The 20,047-nt window shown below is 38.2% G+C and overlaps 1 protein-coding gene across 10 annotated transcripts in view; it reads left to right on the top strand.

Annotated features, from left to right (window-relative positions):
- ESRRG (estrogen related receptor gamma) overlaps window positions 1-20,047 on the top strand; it is a 1,108,989-nt gene that overhangs the window by 1,005,666 nt on the left and 83,276 nt on the right. For all 10 annotated transcript variants that reach the window (XM_089684805.1, XM_089684808.1, XM_089684809.1 and 7 more), the window contains 2 exons: window positions 7,313-7,423; window positions 17,947-18,108. In XM_089684805.1, coding sequence (XP_089540931.1) covers window positions 7,313-7,423; window positions 17,947-18,108 — 273 coding nt within the window. The remainder of the gene's footprint in view (window positions 1-7,312; window positions 7,424-17,946; window positions 18,109-20,047) is intronic.

The following is a 20,047-nucleotide window of genomic DNA, read 5'->3' on the forward strand; positions in this document are numbered from 1 at the left end:
TGTTTTGCCTGCATGGGATGCACAGAACACCATGCAGGAAGTCCCATTCATGTCTATTGGGAGCAGCGGCTGCAGGGACACAGCTGCTGCTCCTAAATTGACATCCATGTGTGTGTGTGCAGGTGCATATCCCCGAATGCAGACAGTGCTTTACTGTTTTAGTAAATCAACCCCAGTGCGCGAGTTCCTGCAAATAGCAGGACATAGATGCCAACTTTCCCGGATTAGCAGGGATGATCCTGCATCTTGAACCCCAGTCTCGATGATGCTGTGTCTCAGGCAATGTCCTGGGATCACAGTGTCACCCTTATTTGAGTTGCTCAGTAAGACATTCATTACGGTGATTGGGGGCCATGATGTGGGTTTGCCACTCTGGGGTTTGGGTTTGAGAGCGACATGGCTGGCCACTAGGAGGGCTCGAGTCAGACCATAGGAGGACAAACCTGTGTCACGGGGACCAGGACTAAAGTGTTGCTAAGCATGGCATGGCAGCGACTATTGGACCTCAGGGGGCCCCATTCCCTATGACTCTCAAGCCGAAGAGCTGGAACAAAAAATTTTAAAAATACTAATACAGCAGCTACATCCATAATATTGTACTTTTTTCGGAATCCTAAAAGATAAGAATATGAAGAGGAAGATGCCTTAGCTAGTAGGGGCTCCAGATTTATAAACCAGTCTGTAGGTTTCCATTGAAATATTTTATAACGGTCATTCTTGTTGCAGTGACAGCTGCAAGAACAAAAAAAAAGAAAAGAAAAAAAAGTGAATGCAGTAAACAGGCAACAGTATTTTGTCAACCGAGCCCATGTAAACACTAGTATCACAGAAGATGACTATAGAGTGCGATTCATTAGTTAATGTCATTTCAAGCTGCATCTTAAAAATAACATTTGGCTCGAGATGCTGGCCCCATAGCACGTCCTCAGGAAACCTCAGCCAGGTTTTTGTGCAGGAAAGCTCTAGAAATAGATCCAATACCAGATAACAATTATTAGAGTTTTCATAATGAACAAATAGATTCCCTCCACTTTCATGTGAAGAAAATAGCAAATAAATAAAATAATATATTATATACAGTACAATTGCTACACAACTTGCATTGAAATTGAATGTTATAAAAAAAATGACCTTTCCTTTTCAGTCTGCAGTGCTGTCGTTTTCTGAAAAAAAGGGCAACATGGCAACCTGGAGACATTCTTTACACAGATGGTGTATGGAATGCCCCCTAGAAATATAATTTCCTGCTTGTGTGATTGGCTCACTGATTTTCCCAGAAGTCTGCACTAAGATACAAGTCAAATTTTAGGCATCCTCTGCAATAAAATGACATTTTTGGTGAGATACTCCCAAAGGGAAATCACTTCAAAAGGGATTCAGGCTCTGTCACTTTCCTTATTAGAACCTTACAACTACAGCAGCTGATTGATAATTAAAAAGTCACTCCTATTCACATTCACTCTGCACATGGACACAAATGGCTATTTCTTCAGAATAACAAAAGATGGGAATCTGAAACAAAGTTTGTTAAAATCCTTGCAATATACATTGATCGTCCAATGGGGAATTGATTTTCTCAACAAAAATGGTGTTACTCTTTAATTAGTAAGGACATAAAGAAATACCCAACACAGAGTTACAGACTGTAGGGGTATATAACGGGCTCCTATGTGCCACGTCCAATGATGACTAGTATAATGAACCAAAAGGAAATAAAAAAATTGCAGACTTTAAAGGCACTGCTACAAAACTTTCATCAAAATCACTTTATTATTTGAATGTAGACCATTACACAACAATGCATAAGGGTTATTCCGCTAAGAATGCAAGACCCCCATGGAGGGATGGAGCATTCTATGCAGATTACAAAACTCGTCAATTCATATAATAGTTTAAAATATATACAAATATATCGTGTTCCGGTAAGAGTATCAAAAAACATAAATCAGATGTCAGTAATTGTAGATACTCTGTAGTTACTTGACATGTTTACTTTCTACATACCTTTTATAGATCAGGAGACCCCTTTTAGGACTACTCAGTTGTGTATTATCCTTGTGGGATCCCCCTGTTGACTTGCCTGACACAGGGTTGCTCCATGAGCTACCAACATCAATCCCACCCCACACATTTCCTGCTTTGTAGCCGATACCTCAAGGTATTTACGGATTTGTATAACCAATAATCAACAACATTACAATATGTTATATTATGTTATACTTGCATCCAACTTTCTTTCATGTAGAAGAAGCGATACTCTCGCGAAACATGTTTAGTAACTGCAGAGTAACTACAATTACTGACATCTGATCTATGTCTTTGGATACCCTTACCGGGACACGGTATATTTGTATCAATTTTAAACTATTATATGAATTGACGAGTTTTGTAATCTGCATAGGATGCTCCACCCCTCCGTGGGGGTCTTGCATTCTTAGAGGAATAACCCTTATGCATTGTTATGTAATGGTCTACATTCAAATAATAAAGTGATTTTAATGAAATGTTTGTTGCAGTGCCTTTAAAGTCCACAATTTGGCCTTTTTTATTTCCTTTTGGTTCATTACTCTTTAATTAACTGCACAAGTGTTTGCAAAGTGTATGTAAACTGTAGCAGTGAGCTTCTGTTATTTGTTTTATTTTGCTTTGTTAAAAATACTAGTGAAAATGTTTTATTATTTCTGTTTAATAATTGCAAAAAATATCCTTTGAACCTTTGTATGGGGGGCAAGATGGTGGCAAATAAATGGGCCGATATGCACAGTATTTGGAAGGTATCTTGGAAGGGGGGAGACAGCAAAATAAATGGGTCTCTGGTGACAGACTGGATCAGTTTTTCGTCACTGATTACACATCGGATTATAAATTGAGTAACTCATATTGGGCGACAGTTGTAAACATTGGCAAAGGAAAGGCTGCTTGAAATAGTATATAAACTGCAATAATAAATGGCATTCTATTTCTTCTACTGAAAAAAAAGAGAAAGAACCTCACAGTATAATATTGAGTTAGTCATAACTGCAGTGAGCAATACTGAGCCATTGTTCCCCACCGTGTGATGACAATGCATGTTTGCAGGAGTCTGTGGGATCCTAATGGACTATCGCACCCATACCGTACACGTTCTCAATGTTCTTCTTTTTCCTGAGCTTGGCACTTCTGCCCCTGATCCACTGTAAATTGATTCAAATAGCTGCCAGACAAGTTACTTTATCTGATGTCAATGGGAGAGACTATAAAAAGATGCCACTTCGGTTCAACAAAATGAATTTGCATGGCAGGATTAAAAATAGAAATTCAATGCGCAATTGCAAGTAGCCTCAAATTAACCAGCATCTTAATTTAGCAGCCGGGGCACTTCACAGTCATAGCGTCATCTGTTTGAAGGTCCGGGGAATATACACAGCAGATTCCTGGCTTGGTCTTGAGTTGGAGCCTAGAGCTGACACGGGGCTGTCACGGGTGCTCATTACAAGCAGCGATTATGTTACTGAATGTGCATGCTTTTATATGATAACAGAGCAAAATTAGTCATGTGCGGTAACCTATAGCAATCTATGACTTACCAGCTTTAGACTAATGAAAAAGGATATATGGTTGATATTCAGTTTCTGTGGATTAACCCCGTTGCACACTTTTGCCAATTTAAGTTAAAACACCTAACGGGGTCCTATAACCCTCAGGAAAGCCATTGTCTTTGCTTCTACCCCAAGTCTGTACACCCAATGTGGCCACTACAAAGTTGGGCTAGTGTAGTTGCTTGACTCTTAGTTTGCTTATTTATTATGAATGTGGAAGGAACATTGGGCAACCCCAAAATGGTTAGGAACATTCAGAATTCCATGTTGGTTTAAACACAACTAGGAACTATGGTGATGAGCTCTCACTGCCAGAGACAAAAGCTAGGAGGTCTTTCAGACAAGCAGACTCCACATATCACCAAAATATCTGGTTTGGTTGGATTGACCCTTTAATCGACCATCAAGGCTAAACTAGAAATTTACATTATTTGTTAAGGCTACCTATAATTAGTGAGAGGCAGCTCAATTTGTCTTGACGGGTCTTGGTGATTCTTGGCAAGTGACTTTTCACTGTGGGTCATCCATTTGATGGGGGAATTGGAAAGGTTCCCTTAAAAATTATGTAGTAACATAGTAGAGCACATGGGTCAGAATTGCCATCATCAGATAAAAAAAAGTTGCTGTTTTTTTTTATTGCCATATTATCTTTTCAAAGCAAATTATTTTCATTATTTTCATTCTACATCTGGGGTCACCTTAACAAAAGTTTCTAAAAGACTTGAAATTTCCCTTTAAATAGGTGATCCCCTTTAAATCTAATGTTAAAACACAAATAATCAGCTCCAAGACATTTACTTACATTGAATAGATTTTTATCAAACTTCATTACTTATTCTTCTATCAGATTGATAGAGACAAGCCATTGCAGTACCTTAGATTGACTTATAATTGGAAGGATCTACCTTATAATCACATCCCTTCTCGGTATGGCAGACTTTTTTAAGAGACTTTGGGGTTGATTTACTATAGCTGTGCGCTTTGCAAATGCAGTTACTCCTTAGCTTAGTAATGAGGGGAAGCTCTACTGATTTCCATTATCCAATCATGTGCAAGCAAAAATGTTTTTTTTTCTTTTTTGTAAGTATTCTTTGTAAAGTAAAGCTTCCCCTTATTTACTAAGCTCTGGAGTACAACAGCACTTGCAAAGTGCACACTCTATTTGTGTTTAGCAAATCAACCCCATTGTCTCTTTCAGAGCAAAGTGTCAGTGTTTTTCTATTCCACCCCCTGACCCGCTTATACTTATCTTCGGTACTCCTCCACTGCTCCTTCTTCTGACCCTGCCTGCCTGGTGTTCTGGTATAGGAAATCATGAGACCTTCTCCCAAGATACAGTTTTTGGGCCTAGCAACCAATCACATAGGCTAAGTGACAAAGTCTCTTTAAGACTGAACCATTGACATGCCCTAGGGGCACTTCCTATACAAACCACATACAGAACATCCCCTAGAATATGTTGCATTGCAGGCAAAAAAATTACTTTTGAATTTACCTTCTCTATGTCTAAGCCCTGATGGGCGGGGTGAAATGTGTCAGGAGGTGTGGCCAGTGGAGCAGCTTTGGTTGAGGCCATATACTCTTACAAGCATCGGGTTGGTAGAGCGGTGTTTCATACCTCCTATATCTGCACTTTTGAATTTTCTTAGCACTTTTAGAAAAGCCTGGCTGCAGATTGAAATGGAAAGATAATTTTTAATAACTTTCAATGACAAAGTGGTTTGCGTAGCGGTGATATACGTTATATGATTTGTTTAGCGAAAGAGGAGTTTTCCTTTAGGTGGCACAGGGTATAAGTCTTTCCTCTGATGCCTGAAACATTTTCGGTTGCTCAGCATAAAGCAGAGTCTCGGAAGTCTCATCGAGGGATATTCATCACTGGCTCCTTTGCGCTCTTTATTCCAGGGACTCGATTTATGCACAGAACCCTAAGAGAAGCAAGATGCAAATAAAATGATTGATTAGAACAGATTTATATTATTTAAATTTGGGCCACAGTCCCATTACTATTTGATTAAACACACTGCTTTTTCACGCTATCCATCTTTTTTTTTTTTTTTGCCTCTATGAAATCAGGCACAGAATAGGCGGGATGATGGCACCTGAATTATGCAGACTTCATTTTCTCCTCATTGCTATTAAAATGCTGGGCTGCTTTTTTCCCAGTTCTACTTTTCATCTAGTGATTTGCTACAAATAATCCCCTTTGGATCTTTCCCCGCAAAGCATCATTTTATGTCTCCTTGTATATATGTATGTATTTTTTGGTGCTGCTGGATCAGTAATTGATTTCTCTTGATCGTTGCACTGCATAACCTAAATTGGGCTTTGCTTGCCTTTTCAACCTGCAACGTGTTTTTCTCACGCATATTTAATGACCTTTCTGTCATCATTCATCTCTCTGCAATGTGATTTTTCAGCCCTTGTCAGTTGCCATGGGTGATTTTTCTGGGTGTACTGAATAAAAGGTCTTCTGGAATCAATCTAACATGATAGGATTGATAGGCATACACACTGCAGCTCACAGCAGTAACAGTCCTTGAATGTGTCAAGATTTTGTTCTAAAGTGTATCTAAACCCATTTTTTTCATTTTGGATAGACTAAGGAAGGGATAGAACCTCAGGTTTTTTTTTTATCTGTATACCCACGAGGGAGATTCATTCTTACCACTGTTAGCAAAGTTAAAAGTGAGGGAAAGTTGAGTTGTCACTGAAACAGAAATAAATGGGAAATCTACCAAAATGGACACTGTCAAAGAAAGGATTTTCCTTATTTTAGAGAGCTAGCCTCTCACTTTCATTTGTGCCTCAAGATGGGAACTGTAGAAAAATGCCCCCAATAGGAAAGCAAAAATTACACTTAAGATAAATGCATAAGAGGTGCTAGATCTCCTATTTTTGATATCCTGTGTTGTAATTGGCCATTTTATTGACTAAGATGGCTCATTTCAGTGAGGCTGCTTACACACGCTAGAGTACCCTTAACAACAGAACGGTCCTAGGGGAAGTCCAAATTTGTACAAAGCAGTAATGGTCCAGACCAAAGTTTGTAGAGTTCAGAACAGTGTTTACTTAAGGCCTCTTTCCCACGGGTGATCTGATCATGCCTGCCTGTCAGTTTTTCAGGCGGACCTGATCAGATTGTCCATGTATCTCTATGGACTGGCAGGTGTAAATGGACACAAGTCCATTTACACCTGCCTACCTCCAACCTGATCTGGTCCCCTAAAAAGAAATGGAAGGAGATCTAGGTGGATCTGAGAGTAGTCGGGTATAAACAGACATCATAGTCTATTTGCTCCCAGCCACCCATAGAGCAGAGTGAGCTGTGTCCGTGTCCATTTTGCATAACTGAGCGGATATGAATCTGTTATCCACTCACTCTGTTCTGATTATCAAAGGATCAATGGAAAGATCCCCTGCTGATCTACACAGAGCCCACCGGGTGTGAAAGGGGCCTAAATCATTGGTAGAAAAAAGAGAGCCAATGCATTTCAGGGTTCAGACACTCCCCCATCACCAGGTCTCATAGAGTATGTAACCTCAACATTGACTGGACGCAATAGAATATTGATGATATTGGTAATATTTATATATACAGAATCAGATTTCAGGTAATATCACCAGTAAATTGTGTATCTCAAAGAACAACTTGTGGAACTCTGGCAAAACAGCTTGCATCAATGTCTTGGATCTTTGTGTAAACTAAACATTATTACTGTATCTTTTTTCAGGTGTACGTCTTGACAGAGTGCGTGGAGGCCGACAGAAGTACAAACGCAGGATAGATGCAGAGAACAGCCCGTATCTAAATCCTCAACTTGTCCAGCCAGCCAAAAAGCCATGTAAGTTCTTTATCTCTCTTCATGCAATACTTCATGGAAAAACAGATGGGGGGAGGGGCTGAATAATTTTCCTCTAGGCCCTCCGGATCAGAGGTGTACATATCTGGGCAGAAGAAATACTTTGTTAGGTGAAAGTTTGAAATATCTGTTCTGCAGGAATAAATGTTTCTAGAATACTCACTTGCCAGAAACCTGATAGTTTTAGACATAAGTGTGATAAGGTTTATTCTAGCAAAAGATTGACAGGTACACTATGTACCATTTATATTTTCATACTAAATATCCTGTTTGTAGTTAGGGCAGACCTAAAGTATATTAAAAAAGAAAATATAATGACAATATTTGAAGTTACTTAGGCTGATTTTTATGTTATTGCATGCAAACAAAAGTTGGGAAATTTGATTTGCACTTGCTCTTACTCCCTCTTTATATATTGTATCCTTTTTTCTGTGCAAGGGAGATGATTGTACTCTTGGGTCAACCCCACCATGTTTTGTATACTTTCTTATTTTATTGGAAAAAAAAATTAAAAATTGTTGAAAGAGAAAAAAATATAATTAAAACTATATTAAACAGCCACAAATTTATAATTGGAATGCTACTTTGGTGTAGGCTCAGGTCACATTACTTATGCTGAGGCATTGGTCACAACGTCTGTTTCAATGGTAAGGATCTTGGTGTGAGGCCATCAGAACACTGTCTAGCTCCCTCCGAAGTGTTTCTTGATGTCAGTCTGCAAAAATCCTCCAGCTGAAACTCCTGGCTAACTCTTGCCATAGATCATGCCACCCACACAGGATTTACAAAAAATGGTCTTAAATGACCCAGGAAATGCATACTTGTAAAAGAAGAGTGATACTTTTGGGTGTGTTGATTTCCTGGGTCTCCTACAGCTCCTACTGTTTCCTATTTGTGACCTCCATGTAGGTTCTTTTTAAGCAAATTTCACCTTAGCAGCTTAATGTGATTCAAAGAAATCTCTAGGCTCTTACCTAGTGATGTCATTGATTTGTTATATCGTCCCTGAAAAAGAAGGCTTCCATCAAAGGTTTCTGAGACAGGTCTTAATCTTCTAGAAGCATTCACATTAGAAAGAAGACATACATTACAACTGAAACTGCTATTTTATTGAAATTCACATTTAAAAATTACACCAGCAATGGTTCACATGTCTGCACTTTGTCATTTTAATAGCCAGTACCAGAATTCCACAAAAACTATTCCCCTCTGTACCAAAAGGGGGTGAATGCCAAATTCTGTAGGGCTGGAAGCACACACAAAACTCGTAAGCCCCAGCTATTATGAACATAACAGATTTTAAACTGTATGCAAAAGGACATTTTAGCTTTATCAAAGAAAAAACAACCAGTTTTACATAACATTAAGGCTTAAGTGAACATATGGCATGGATTCCCTTTGCCTTTCCAAAAAACATTATGCTGATTATACCTTCAATTGTCCAATCTGGCATCCGGCGCTGCGTTTGACTAAGCTGTTCCACCATTCTGTAAATACATTTTAGGGTTGCATTAAGCAGATTTGATGCATTATAATGAAAACTTTCCGATAATACTATAAAATTTAATAAACCGTAATGCTTAATTTCATTAGGGGCGTTTAATTTCGTTGGATTTTGTGATGCAGAGATTACCCTCTTTTTTTTTTTCTGTCGAGTTTTGTCATTGTTGTCAGTGTCACGTATGAAAAAGTGATTAAAAGCGAGGCGGGCAGTCGTCTCTGATGTCCGTGTTTTGGAAGTTGAGATTACCGTGGAGCAGTGTGTTACAATAGCATTTAAGGAGATAACTACTCCAATTTCACTAAGCTGTACTTGATGAAGATAAACCAGCCATTTGTCAAACCATTATTGAAGCAAACCTAACTAATTATCTGGGTTTTTTTGCCAGGCTCTAAACATATTGTAAACACGGTCTGATATATATCTTAGTTATGTCAAATCATGCAATTGGTGCACTATAGTAACCAGGCTCTCAGCATTCCTGCAGAGCACTTCTAGTTACGTTTTATGTCAAATGAGTTAGGGAAACAACTCACAAACCATTATTAAAGCAATTCTAGCAAATTATCTGGGTTTTTTTGTCTACTTCTAAAAATCATGCATACATTATCTAATATAAATCTTATGTTGAAATATGAAATTGGTGCACTATAGTAACCAGGCTCTCTGTATTCTTGCAGAGAACTTCCATATATATTTGATGTCAAATGAGTCAGACAGGCAACTCACAAACCATTACTGAAGTGAATTTGTTAGATTATCTGGGGTTTTTGCCCAGTTCTAAACATTTAGTAAACATGATCTAATATAACTCTTATCGCAAAACATGCAACTGGTGAACTATAGTAACCAGGCTCTCAGTTTTCCTGCAGCGTGCTTCTAATTATGTTTTATATCAAAAGAGTCAACAGGCAACACACAAACCATTATTACACAAAGCTATCAAATAATTTTGTTTTTTTTTCCAGGCTCTAAACCTATTATAAACACAATCTAAAAAAAAAATAAAATATATATATATATATATATATATATATATATATATATATCTTATGTTGAAACATGCAACTGCTGCACTATAGTAACCAGGCTCTCTGTATTCCTGCAGAGCAATGAGTCAGACAGGCAACTCACAAACCATTATTAAACACGCCTATCAAATGATCTGATTGATTAATTTATTTATGTATTGCTTGGTTCTAAACATCTTGTAAACATCATCTAATACACATCTTATGTTGAAACATGCAACTGGTGCACTATAGTAACCACGTTCTCAGTATTCCTGCAGAGCACTTCTAGCTACGCTTTATGTCAAGAGTCAACTCACAAACCATAATTACACAAAGCTATCACATTATTTGTTTTTTTTGCCAGGCTCTAAACATATTAGAAACAGTATCTACTATATATATCTTATGTTGAAACACCCAACTGCTGCGTTATGTTAACCAGGCTCTCAGTATTCCTGCAGAGCACTTCTAGCTATGTTTTATGTCAAATGAGTCGGACAGGCAACTCACAAGCCATTATTAAACAAACCTATCAAATGATCTGGTTTTGGTGTTTTTTTCCAAATTCTAAATATTTTGTATACATGATCTGATAGAGCTCTTATGTTGAAACATGCAACTGGTGCACTATAGTAACCAGGCTCTCAGTATTCCTGCAGAGCATGTTTAGCTATGTTTTATGTCAGATGAGTCAGACAGGCAACTCACTAACCATTATTAAACAAACCTATCAAATTATTTGTTTGGTGTTTTTTCCCAAATTCTAAATATTTCGTATACATGAAACATGCAACTGGTGCACTATAGTAACCAGGCTCTCAGTATTCCTGCAGAGCATGTTTAGCTATGTTTTATATCAGATGAGTCAGACAGGCAACTCATTAACCATTATTAAACAAACCTATCAAATTATCTGTTTGTTTGTTTTTTGCTCAAATTCTAAACATTTTGTAGACTTGATCTAATAGAACTCTAATGTTGAAACATGCAACTGGTGCACTATAGTAACCAGGCTCTCAGTATTCCTGCAGAGCACGTTTAGCTATGTTTTATGTCAAATGAGTCAGACAGGCAACTCACAAACCATTATTACATGAAGCTATCAAATTGTTTTTTTTTCAGGCTATAAACATATTATAAACACAATCTAATATATAGCTTATGTTAAAACATGCAGTTGGTGCACTATAGTAACCAGGCTCTGAGTATTCCAGTGGAGCACTTTTAGCTATGTTTTATGTCACATGAATCAGGCAGACACTTTACACAAATGTATACATGCTACTGTTATCCAAAGATACCATCTGTAGCTAGGCCTTGAGACCCAGGGGACCTTTAATTTGCATTTTATGTTATAATTCTCTTGAAAGTTGAATGGCTATAACTCCTTAAACAATATGTAAACCAAATCATATAAAAACTTTTATATTTTAATATATATTTAAAATGTATTCTCTTTATTTTTAAATCTGTGGTGCTCATTTAAATAATAACTGGGGGTTCTGCCATGTATCTTTTGACAGGCTCTAAACATACTGTAAATACAGTCTGATATATATCTTATATGTTGGCAATGGGTGCACTATAGTAACCAGGCTCTCAGTATTCCTGGTGAGCACTTCTATATACTGTATGTTTCATGCAATTCAAGTCAGAGAGGCAACTCACATAAATGTTCTGTAGCATGCATGAAGTCAATAACTTTACCAGAACTATGATCTTTAGCTTAGCGTAGAGCCTCAAATTTTCAAATGATGTTATAGACGTTTTGATGATTATAACTACTCAAAGCATAGGTAAACACAAAATCTCACCTAAGCTTTAACCTGCTAATGTATTTTTAATTCATTTTAAATGATACAATCTGTAGTTAAATTAATATCTAAATATATTTCTTGCCTAATACTTAATATAAAAATACGATTCTCTTATTTTTTGGTTGAAAAAACAATGTTAAACACTATAAAAATGTGTTGAAATTACAGTTACTAAACAATTTTCATATTGCCTCTACAAGCCGTGGTACCCTAGGCATGTGCCTCTTTTGCCTGTATGGCGGATATATTATGTAAACTTGACTTATCTGTGCCATCATTAATATATTTTTTCTCTCTAATGTGCTGAGACTCAAAGATTTTCCTGCATTTTCTCAGTGATTGTTTGTGCACAGAATAGGCACAGCGGAAAAGTGGAATTTATTGATTCCAATTAGGAAAACATTAAATAAGCTTCTCTTCCCTGGTAACAATGCTTATGGCTATTCAGTGCCCTTAATTCCAGCGGTCTGATGGCTCCATCAGCCTGAGGAGAGGTTGTGGCTTCAATCTGATGGCATATTAATAGGAAATAGGGCCTGCTGTAATGTAATGGACATCCCTGTGTCCTAAAATACATTTCACATTGCAAATTTACTAGCTAAGACCTTTTTTCAAGATCACTGAACATTCACCCTGCTTTGGTGCGTTTCCCTGAGACTGAAGGGGACAGAGTGCCACAATTTTAGATTTTGCTTGCAGCCCCACCTGCAGGTGAAACCTGGTTCTGCAGCTCCAGTTTTAAATATAATGAAGCTCTAAAAGAAGCGTGTCGGCACATTTCTAGGTTGTAGACATATAAATGGGTTGTGGGAACATTGACTTGCACAGTTGCCCCAAATGATCGTGTATTCCACCCTATATGTATGTCATTTCAGTAGAAGTCAATCATTCGCCTTACAACAGCGATCATATATTTTTATCTCTGAAAAAAAAAGCTTCCTTTGTAAAAGACTTTGATTATTTTAAGCTCAACTTAACAATAAATGTTCTGAATCATTTTGTGAGCTGCCTAATTATGTCATTCTCTTTTGTCTGGAAAATGAGGATTTATTGCACATTGCAGGTTCTGCTTCATTATCTGTCTGCTGTTTTCTTCACTAAGTGGGATAGCCAATTCTTCTAAAAAGAACTCATCTAAGAACCAACTTGTGTAATATGTTAGAGTTATTGATATAGTTCATTAAGATATATGCAACTGTTAGATGTATAGACATATGGGAAAAGATTATGGAGGCAGGGGAAGAATTTTTATGTGCACAGCTAAAGACATTCCAGATAATACTCTGCTAAAGAACTAGATAGGATGCCATAAATTATGTGTGTAGTTCTGGCTATCTGGATGATACTGATGGCTATAGTGATATGCCCTAGTTTACTTCAAAAGGCCTTGCATGGTTGCCAACAGTTTAAAAAAATGTTCCTAAAACATTTTGCTACCAAAGTGGTAGTTCCAAGACATGTATTCTTTATATAGCTACTGTAGTTACACCAACACCACTCTTTTGTGTGTAAATTATCAGTGTTTAGAATTATTAATGTCAAGCTCAACCTTTTTTTTAACAAGGAGGGACCATTGGAATAACTTTCTGGTCTTAAGTAATGATAATTAAAAATTATATAAATATAATAATAATGGCCAGGAAAAAATACAGACAGTAAAAAGTGTAGTGTTTTTTTCACATTGATGATTAGTTGAGTGCCCCCTAATTCATTACTGGTCAGTAGAGAAAGGCCCCCTTACGTTGGTAGTCATTGGGATAAGGACCCCCTTACAATAGTTATTTCGGAAGAATTCCCTTTACAGATAGCAAAACTAAAAGATTAATGGTGTCGGTGGTTACTTATCTGAGAGGTATAAAATGCTCATTGCTCAAGGAACCCATAGAAAACTCTGAAGGAACATTAGACTTCCATGGATCATTGGGAAAGACTGACTTAAAGCAGAACTCCAAAAGGGGAAGTTCTGTTTGTCTGTCCTGTCCCCCCCTTCACTGTCAAATGTGGCACTTTTTTTGGGTGGAGTGGGTACCTGGTTTTGACAGGTACCCGCTTCCACTTATGGGTCAGATCACCGCACTGATCTGAGATGGAATTTTGGCCTCCCTCCTGATCTCCACAGCCTTCTGGGACATTTCACAGGTCCCAGAAGTCTGCGGCCCATTTACAAAGGGCAGTATGCTTCGCTCATGTGCAGAGGGAAGCTGGCTGTAAAGCTGCAAGGCTTCACTTCTGGCTTCCCTTACTGAAGATGCTGGAACCAGCACCTGAAGCCACAAGTTTCTCTTAGTCAAGATGGTGGCACCAGCACTCAACAGCCGATTGAAGAATCGGCTTGGGGTGAGGACACTGCTGGATCCCTGGACAGGTAAGTGCCCTTATATTAAAAGTCAGCAGCTACAGTATTTGTAGCTGCTGGTTTTTATTTTTTTGAGGGGAGCCCAAAGCTCTGCTTTAAGGTGTCAGTTCATTTTGAATGGCATCCCAGTTCACAGAATAAAACAACGGACCTGCCCTTTGGGCATGTATTTACTGTAATTGTTCTGTGTTACCCAATAAATGTGTGTTACCATATGCATAAGTTGTGTATGTAGCCTAAAGGTTCAGTCCAGGCCAAATTCATAGTGCTCAGTAGAGAAAGGTCCCCTTATGTTGGTAGTCATTGTGAGAAGGGCCCCCCTTACAATAGTTGTTTCAGAAGAATTACCATTACAGATAGCAAAAGAAAAAAAAATTAATGGCTTCAGTGGTTACTTATCTGAAAGGTATAAAATGCTCATTGCTCATGGAACCCACAGAAACCTCTGGAGGAACATTAGGGTTACATGGATCATTGAATGAGGAAGACTGACTTAAGGTATGGCACCCCAATACACAGTATAAAGCAAGGGACCTGCCTTCTGTGTTACCCAACAAATGTGTGCTACCATATGCATAGGTTGCATATATAGCCTAAAGGTTCAGTCCATGTCAAATTCATATTTTAACTAACAATGGAGCCTGGTGGGTTGATCCAAAGCCTGACTTCTTACATGTCATGGATACAGTGAGATCTCTATGCCATAATCCTTGACTGTTCCTTTCTGCCAGTGAGATGTTAGTGTACTTGACCACCTTTGTATATCCTAGATGCTCCTGGAATATTCTCCATAAAATAAATAAAAGCAAAAATCCAGAAGGGACAGCAAAAGCTCTCATAATGGGCCCATCAGGTGTGCAGAATTGGGAGCTCAGTGCAGGGATCTTACTAATATAATCACCAAGATATAGGAGAATCTATCACATATTTTCTATCTCTATCATCTACCAAAAATTGAAATAGGAATTTTAGTTGGTTAACCCAGAAGGTAGTTTGGCTGTATATTGCCTGCCTTTAAGCCATACACAAGATCTCCAGCAGTGCAGCAGTCACATAATACTAGGAGAGCCTTATGTCTTAGTCTTCTGACGTGGATGTAAACCTTTCAAAGCTAGTACAATACTAGATATGACACATAAAGGCCTTCTCTTTATATCTTGTGTGTTCTATAAATGTATGTATGTAATGACATCTGATACAGAGCTGTCCTAGGGCCATTCCACTAATGCACTTACATCTGTTTTTCCATGATTTTGCAAATGTTTTAGATATAATCAATAAAAGGATGTTGTTCTGAATGACTAGCATCCATTCCAGTTGTCTTTGTAATGCTAAATAGAATGCTACCTTGTTTTGCAATGCGATATGTAAGCATGTCTTGTTATGGTGGGTAAATTGCTATTTTTTGAGAGAAAGAAATGGTTTTCAACGTAAATACCCAGATACACACATACATAGATTTAGATGGAGTTGAGGCAGATCACGCACAGCTGATCCACCTTGTTATTCATTTTAATGTTTCAGGAGGTATATGACAGTTCTTTAAAATTTCCCAGGTGATTAAAGGAAACCAGTTATAAAGAAATATGTTTAGAATAGGTATCGGAAAGGTACCTGGAAAAACAATAATCAGTGGCGCAATATTGTAGAATAATATGACTGGGCTTGATGGCACTGATGAGGCTGCTCTTGGTACCTAACTGGGGTAATAAGGCTCAAAATCTTGAAAAAGATGGCATGAAGAGTGTCAGACCAAAAGTGAGTCCAAAGAATCTTTGATTATTCATTAAATAAGTGAATAAAGCAGCTAAAGCATTTTGTGGGTCTGAACACACCCCATACATCAGGGCTTAGATGTTGTATATATCCATAAAAAAGGACTCAGGTAACACAATATACAAACTATATTGATAAATCATTTTCAGGAGAAATAACATATTCTGAAAACTGACGGATGTCAGAATCCAATAGCCCAGCAGGCAGATTTGTCCATCCATGCTATAAAGAGTGGATTGAGGAATCTGGCAGATTTTTTTAATTCAGTCTGTAGGCTGAGCAAAAAAAAATCTAATAGTGTATGACCAGTTTTAGATAGTTGTCGCTGGAGCAGGTGTCACTGTTGGAAGAGTTAATTTCTATTTCTGTTCTGCTGACAAGTCAAAGTTTTGGATTTATTATTACTTTCAATCCCAATGACAGTGTGTTTACCGAGACAAATAGAGAGAGTAAATCAAAGAACAGCAATATAAACCTCAAACGTGCTGTTAGATTTGCAAATGAAAGCTTTGTTGCAGCTGTGTTACTGGCCATTTTCTTTTATTCTGTTGCAGTCTTATTTCTGTTGCTGTATCCTGCACTTACTTGCTGTAACCAGCTATGACTTGGCACATAACCTGTTAGAAATTCTATATAGAGCCCTACAGAACAGACAGTAAACAGTCCACATGTGCTTTTCTGCTTCACTGCAACAAGGAAACAGGAAATTTATTCAGAGAAAAGACATACAGTATACCATAGATGAAGCTGCAAACTTATAAACACTGCCATCTACTGGTAGAATAATATATTTCTCCTAAATACTGATGTAGTTATGGTACAAAAAACATGAACACTGTTTTCCAACATTTACCAAACCTCAGCCCCAAACATCCAGGTGAATGGCCTACAGCAGTACCACGATAATTCTGAAAAAGCAAAGATTAGTCAGAACATTGATCCAAATAAGATGAATTTGCTTGTGCCATTCTTACAATAACAAATGTCTGTCACATCAAGAAATGGCAGCAGACCCATGAAATGATGGTACTTGTATGTTTTCATCTGTAGTCAAATGTTTTGACTTTATATAGCCTTTAAATATAAATATTTATTTCAGGTACTTATATAGCACTGACAATTTACGCAGTGTTTTACAAATATATATTGTACATTTATATCAGTCCCTAACCCTCAAGGGGTGTACAATCTAAGATCCCTAACTTACACTCACATACTAGGGGCCAATCTAGACAGAATTCAATTAACCTACCAGCATGTCTTTGGAGTGTAGGAGGAAACTGGAGTATATGGAGGAAACCCATGCAGGCACAGGGAGAACATGCAAACTCCAGGCAGGTGGTGCCATGGTTGGGATTCGAGCCAACGACGTTAGTACTACCAGGCGGAAGTGCTAACCATTTAAGCACTGTGCTGCCTGATATAAATATATATATATATACAGTATATGTTTTACATTATATACAGTATATTTCACATTATTGTTAATTACATGTGCACATACACAATATTTCTAACATAATCTTTAATTTAAAGACAACCTTTAACTCTTCTAGCAATGTCTTTATCCATCCTGTTCTCTCTTTTCCACATTTCTATAAACCAATTAGGATAGTTGCAGCTGCGTGACTGATCTTCCCAACATCAACCAAAAACTGATCAATCAATTCTGAATAGGCTTTCCCTTTCAACATATTATCATTTACTTTGAAAAGTAGGATTTTCTATGTAATTTCTTTTAGGTTTTGTATTGTATCGCTCCTAGATAATAAAGGCAGATGATTTCCTAATAACTCAGATGCTTGTAGAAAAAAACAGCCTAAGATGTATGGCAGCACGCGGTGTTATTTGGAATGTCTAATAAACTGCGGCTTTCACGGTGATATTTTTAAACTCTGTCTTTCAGGAAGCGCGGTTCTCTGATATCGCTTTATGATATATGGGAGGTTCTCAGGCTCAATGATACACCGATGATTGCTGTATTTTTGGAAACAGAGAGATCTTGCTATTGATTGTGCCATGCTGTGGTCTATTTCTTACAGATAACAAGATTGTCTCACATTTGCTGGTGGCTGAGCCGGAGAAGATCTATGCTATGCCTGACCCAACCATTCCCGACAGTGACATCAAAGCCCTCACTACCCTGTGTGACCTGGCTGACCGGGAGCTGGTGGTGATCATTGGGTGGGCCAAGCATATTCCAGGTATGTCAATAAATATGTAAATAAAGGGTTAAAGGGTCATTCCACCCAAAAGAAATATTGGTAGATGCTGGAGTGTTAAAGCAGCTGGTAGGTTTTTCTGTCTCTCAGGGAATTTTCTAGTGAGATATCCTGAGTCTGCACACTTTGTAAGGCCATAATGAAAGGCTACCACTCTGTGTTTATTTTTATTGGGTAGACTATAACAGGAGGAGCTGCAAAACACAAAGGTGGTCAGGAACACCCAAAACTCAGAGGTGGGCATGAACAGATTTGAGGATTATAGCAGGGAGATCACTTGGAATATGCAAGACATATAAGAAGCAACAGGCTTACATATCCCACTAGACTTTACCTAACACTTTGAGACCCTGTCATCTTGCCCACTGGGAGCTAAATAAATGGGTCTTTAAAGCCCATCCCAATAACTGCCTTATGTTGTCCTTCACATTGCCAATGCAAAATACCCAGTGCTTTCAGATTTGGTGGAGCATGTGACTATCTACTATGATGCAGCACTTACATTGAGGTGAAATCACCTTTCCCTCCAAGCTCCAACATTGGGTGTTTTGTGGCAACTGAAAGTAGTGGAGGTGGAGAGTAATTATGGAAAGTATAATGTGGGATGGGTGGGCTTTAGAGTGGTGTAAAGGGGTCTAAAGGCAAAAAGGTTTTTTTTAGCTTAATGCTTAATTCTCTGCATTAAGGTAAAAACCTTTATGTGTCTGTGCCTCCCTCCACTCCTTTAAAACTTATCTGAGCCCTATCTTGATCCAGCGCTGTTCCTGTCTGGAGCAACTCTTCTCTCTCGTTTCACTGGAGACTCGGCTGCTGCTGTCAGTCAAATCCTGTGACAAGAAAGCAGGGAGGGGGGGGGCTGAGCTATATTGTGTGTGTGTGTGTGTGTCTATGCACACACACCCTGGCTCTGGAGCAAGCCTGCATGTCTGCCCCTAGAGCAAGCGAATTGCAATGGGGGACAGACACAAAAGCGGAGGAGCCAAGAACACCATCAGAAGACCCCAGAAGAAGAGGTTCAGAATTGCACAGAACAGTTAAGTAAATAATCCCCCCCCCCCAAACAAAAACACGTTTTACAGTCACTTTAAAAAGACCCTGTTATTTTACCCTAAATCAGCAATGGTTATAGGGTCTCATTAAATATGACTTTTGGGTGGATAGACCCTCAAATGATGCTGAAAAGTAATGCTTTATGGTGGTGTAATATAGAGAAAAGAGCTTCAAGCAGTTATCATTGGAAAAGCCATATAAGCATATGTTTGTTGTATTTATTAAAAGAAATGTGATATGTAAGAGATAAGGCATGATTCATGTACTGTATCTTCACTAACTATATATATTCTGTTTATATATATATATATATATATATATATATTTTTATATAAAATTTATTTTTTACATTTAAAGCCTAGTTTGTTCATATTCTTAAAGAGAGCCTGTCGCCAATGGGCATTTTTAGTCTTTATAATCTCTGGTTTTAGATTATTATATTAGTACAGCCTAAAGCTGTTAAAGCGGTTTATCTGCCTCCTCCCCCCTCCACTGCCACATTTAGCACCTTTTGGGGGGAGGGGGCCACAGCAAACTGAGACAGAAGTTTGGCCCTCCGACAGCCCTCTGAGAAACTCAACAGGTCCCAGAAGACTGCGACCCATTCAGAAAGTGCAGTGCGCTTCATGCATGCGCAGTTGGCAACCAGCTGTGAAATCTCAAGGCTTCACCGCTGGTTTCAAAGGGACTAAAGGAAGCCAGCACTCAACAGCCGATTGAAGAATCAGCTTGGGGTGAGGACACCGCTGGATCTCTGGACTGATAAGTGCCCTAGTATTAAAAGTCAGCAGCTACAGTATTTGTAGATTCTTACTTCAAATGTTTATGGGGGCTGGGGCGAAACTCTGTTTTAACTAATATTTATTTACAT

This window comes from Staurois parvus, unplaced genomic scaffold (genome assembly GCF_062004578.1).
Source record: "Staurois parvus isolate SC_StPar_1 unplaced genomic scaffold, SC_StPar_1.0 ptg000357l, whole genome shotgun sequence".
In the NCBI taxonomy this organism is placed as follows: Eukaryota; Metazoa; Chordata; class Amphibia; order Anura; family Ranidae; genus Staurois; species Staurois parvus.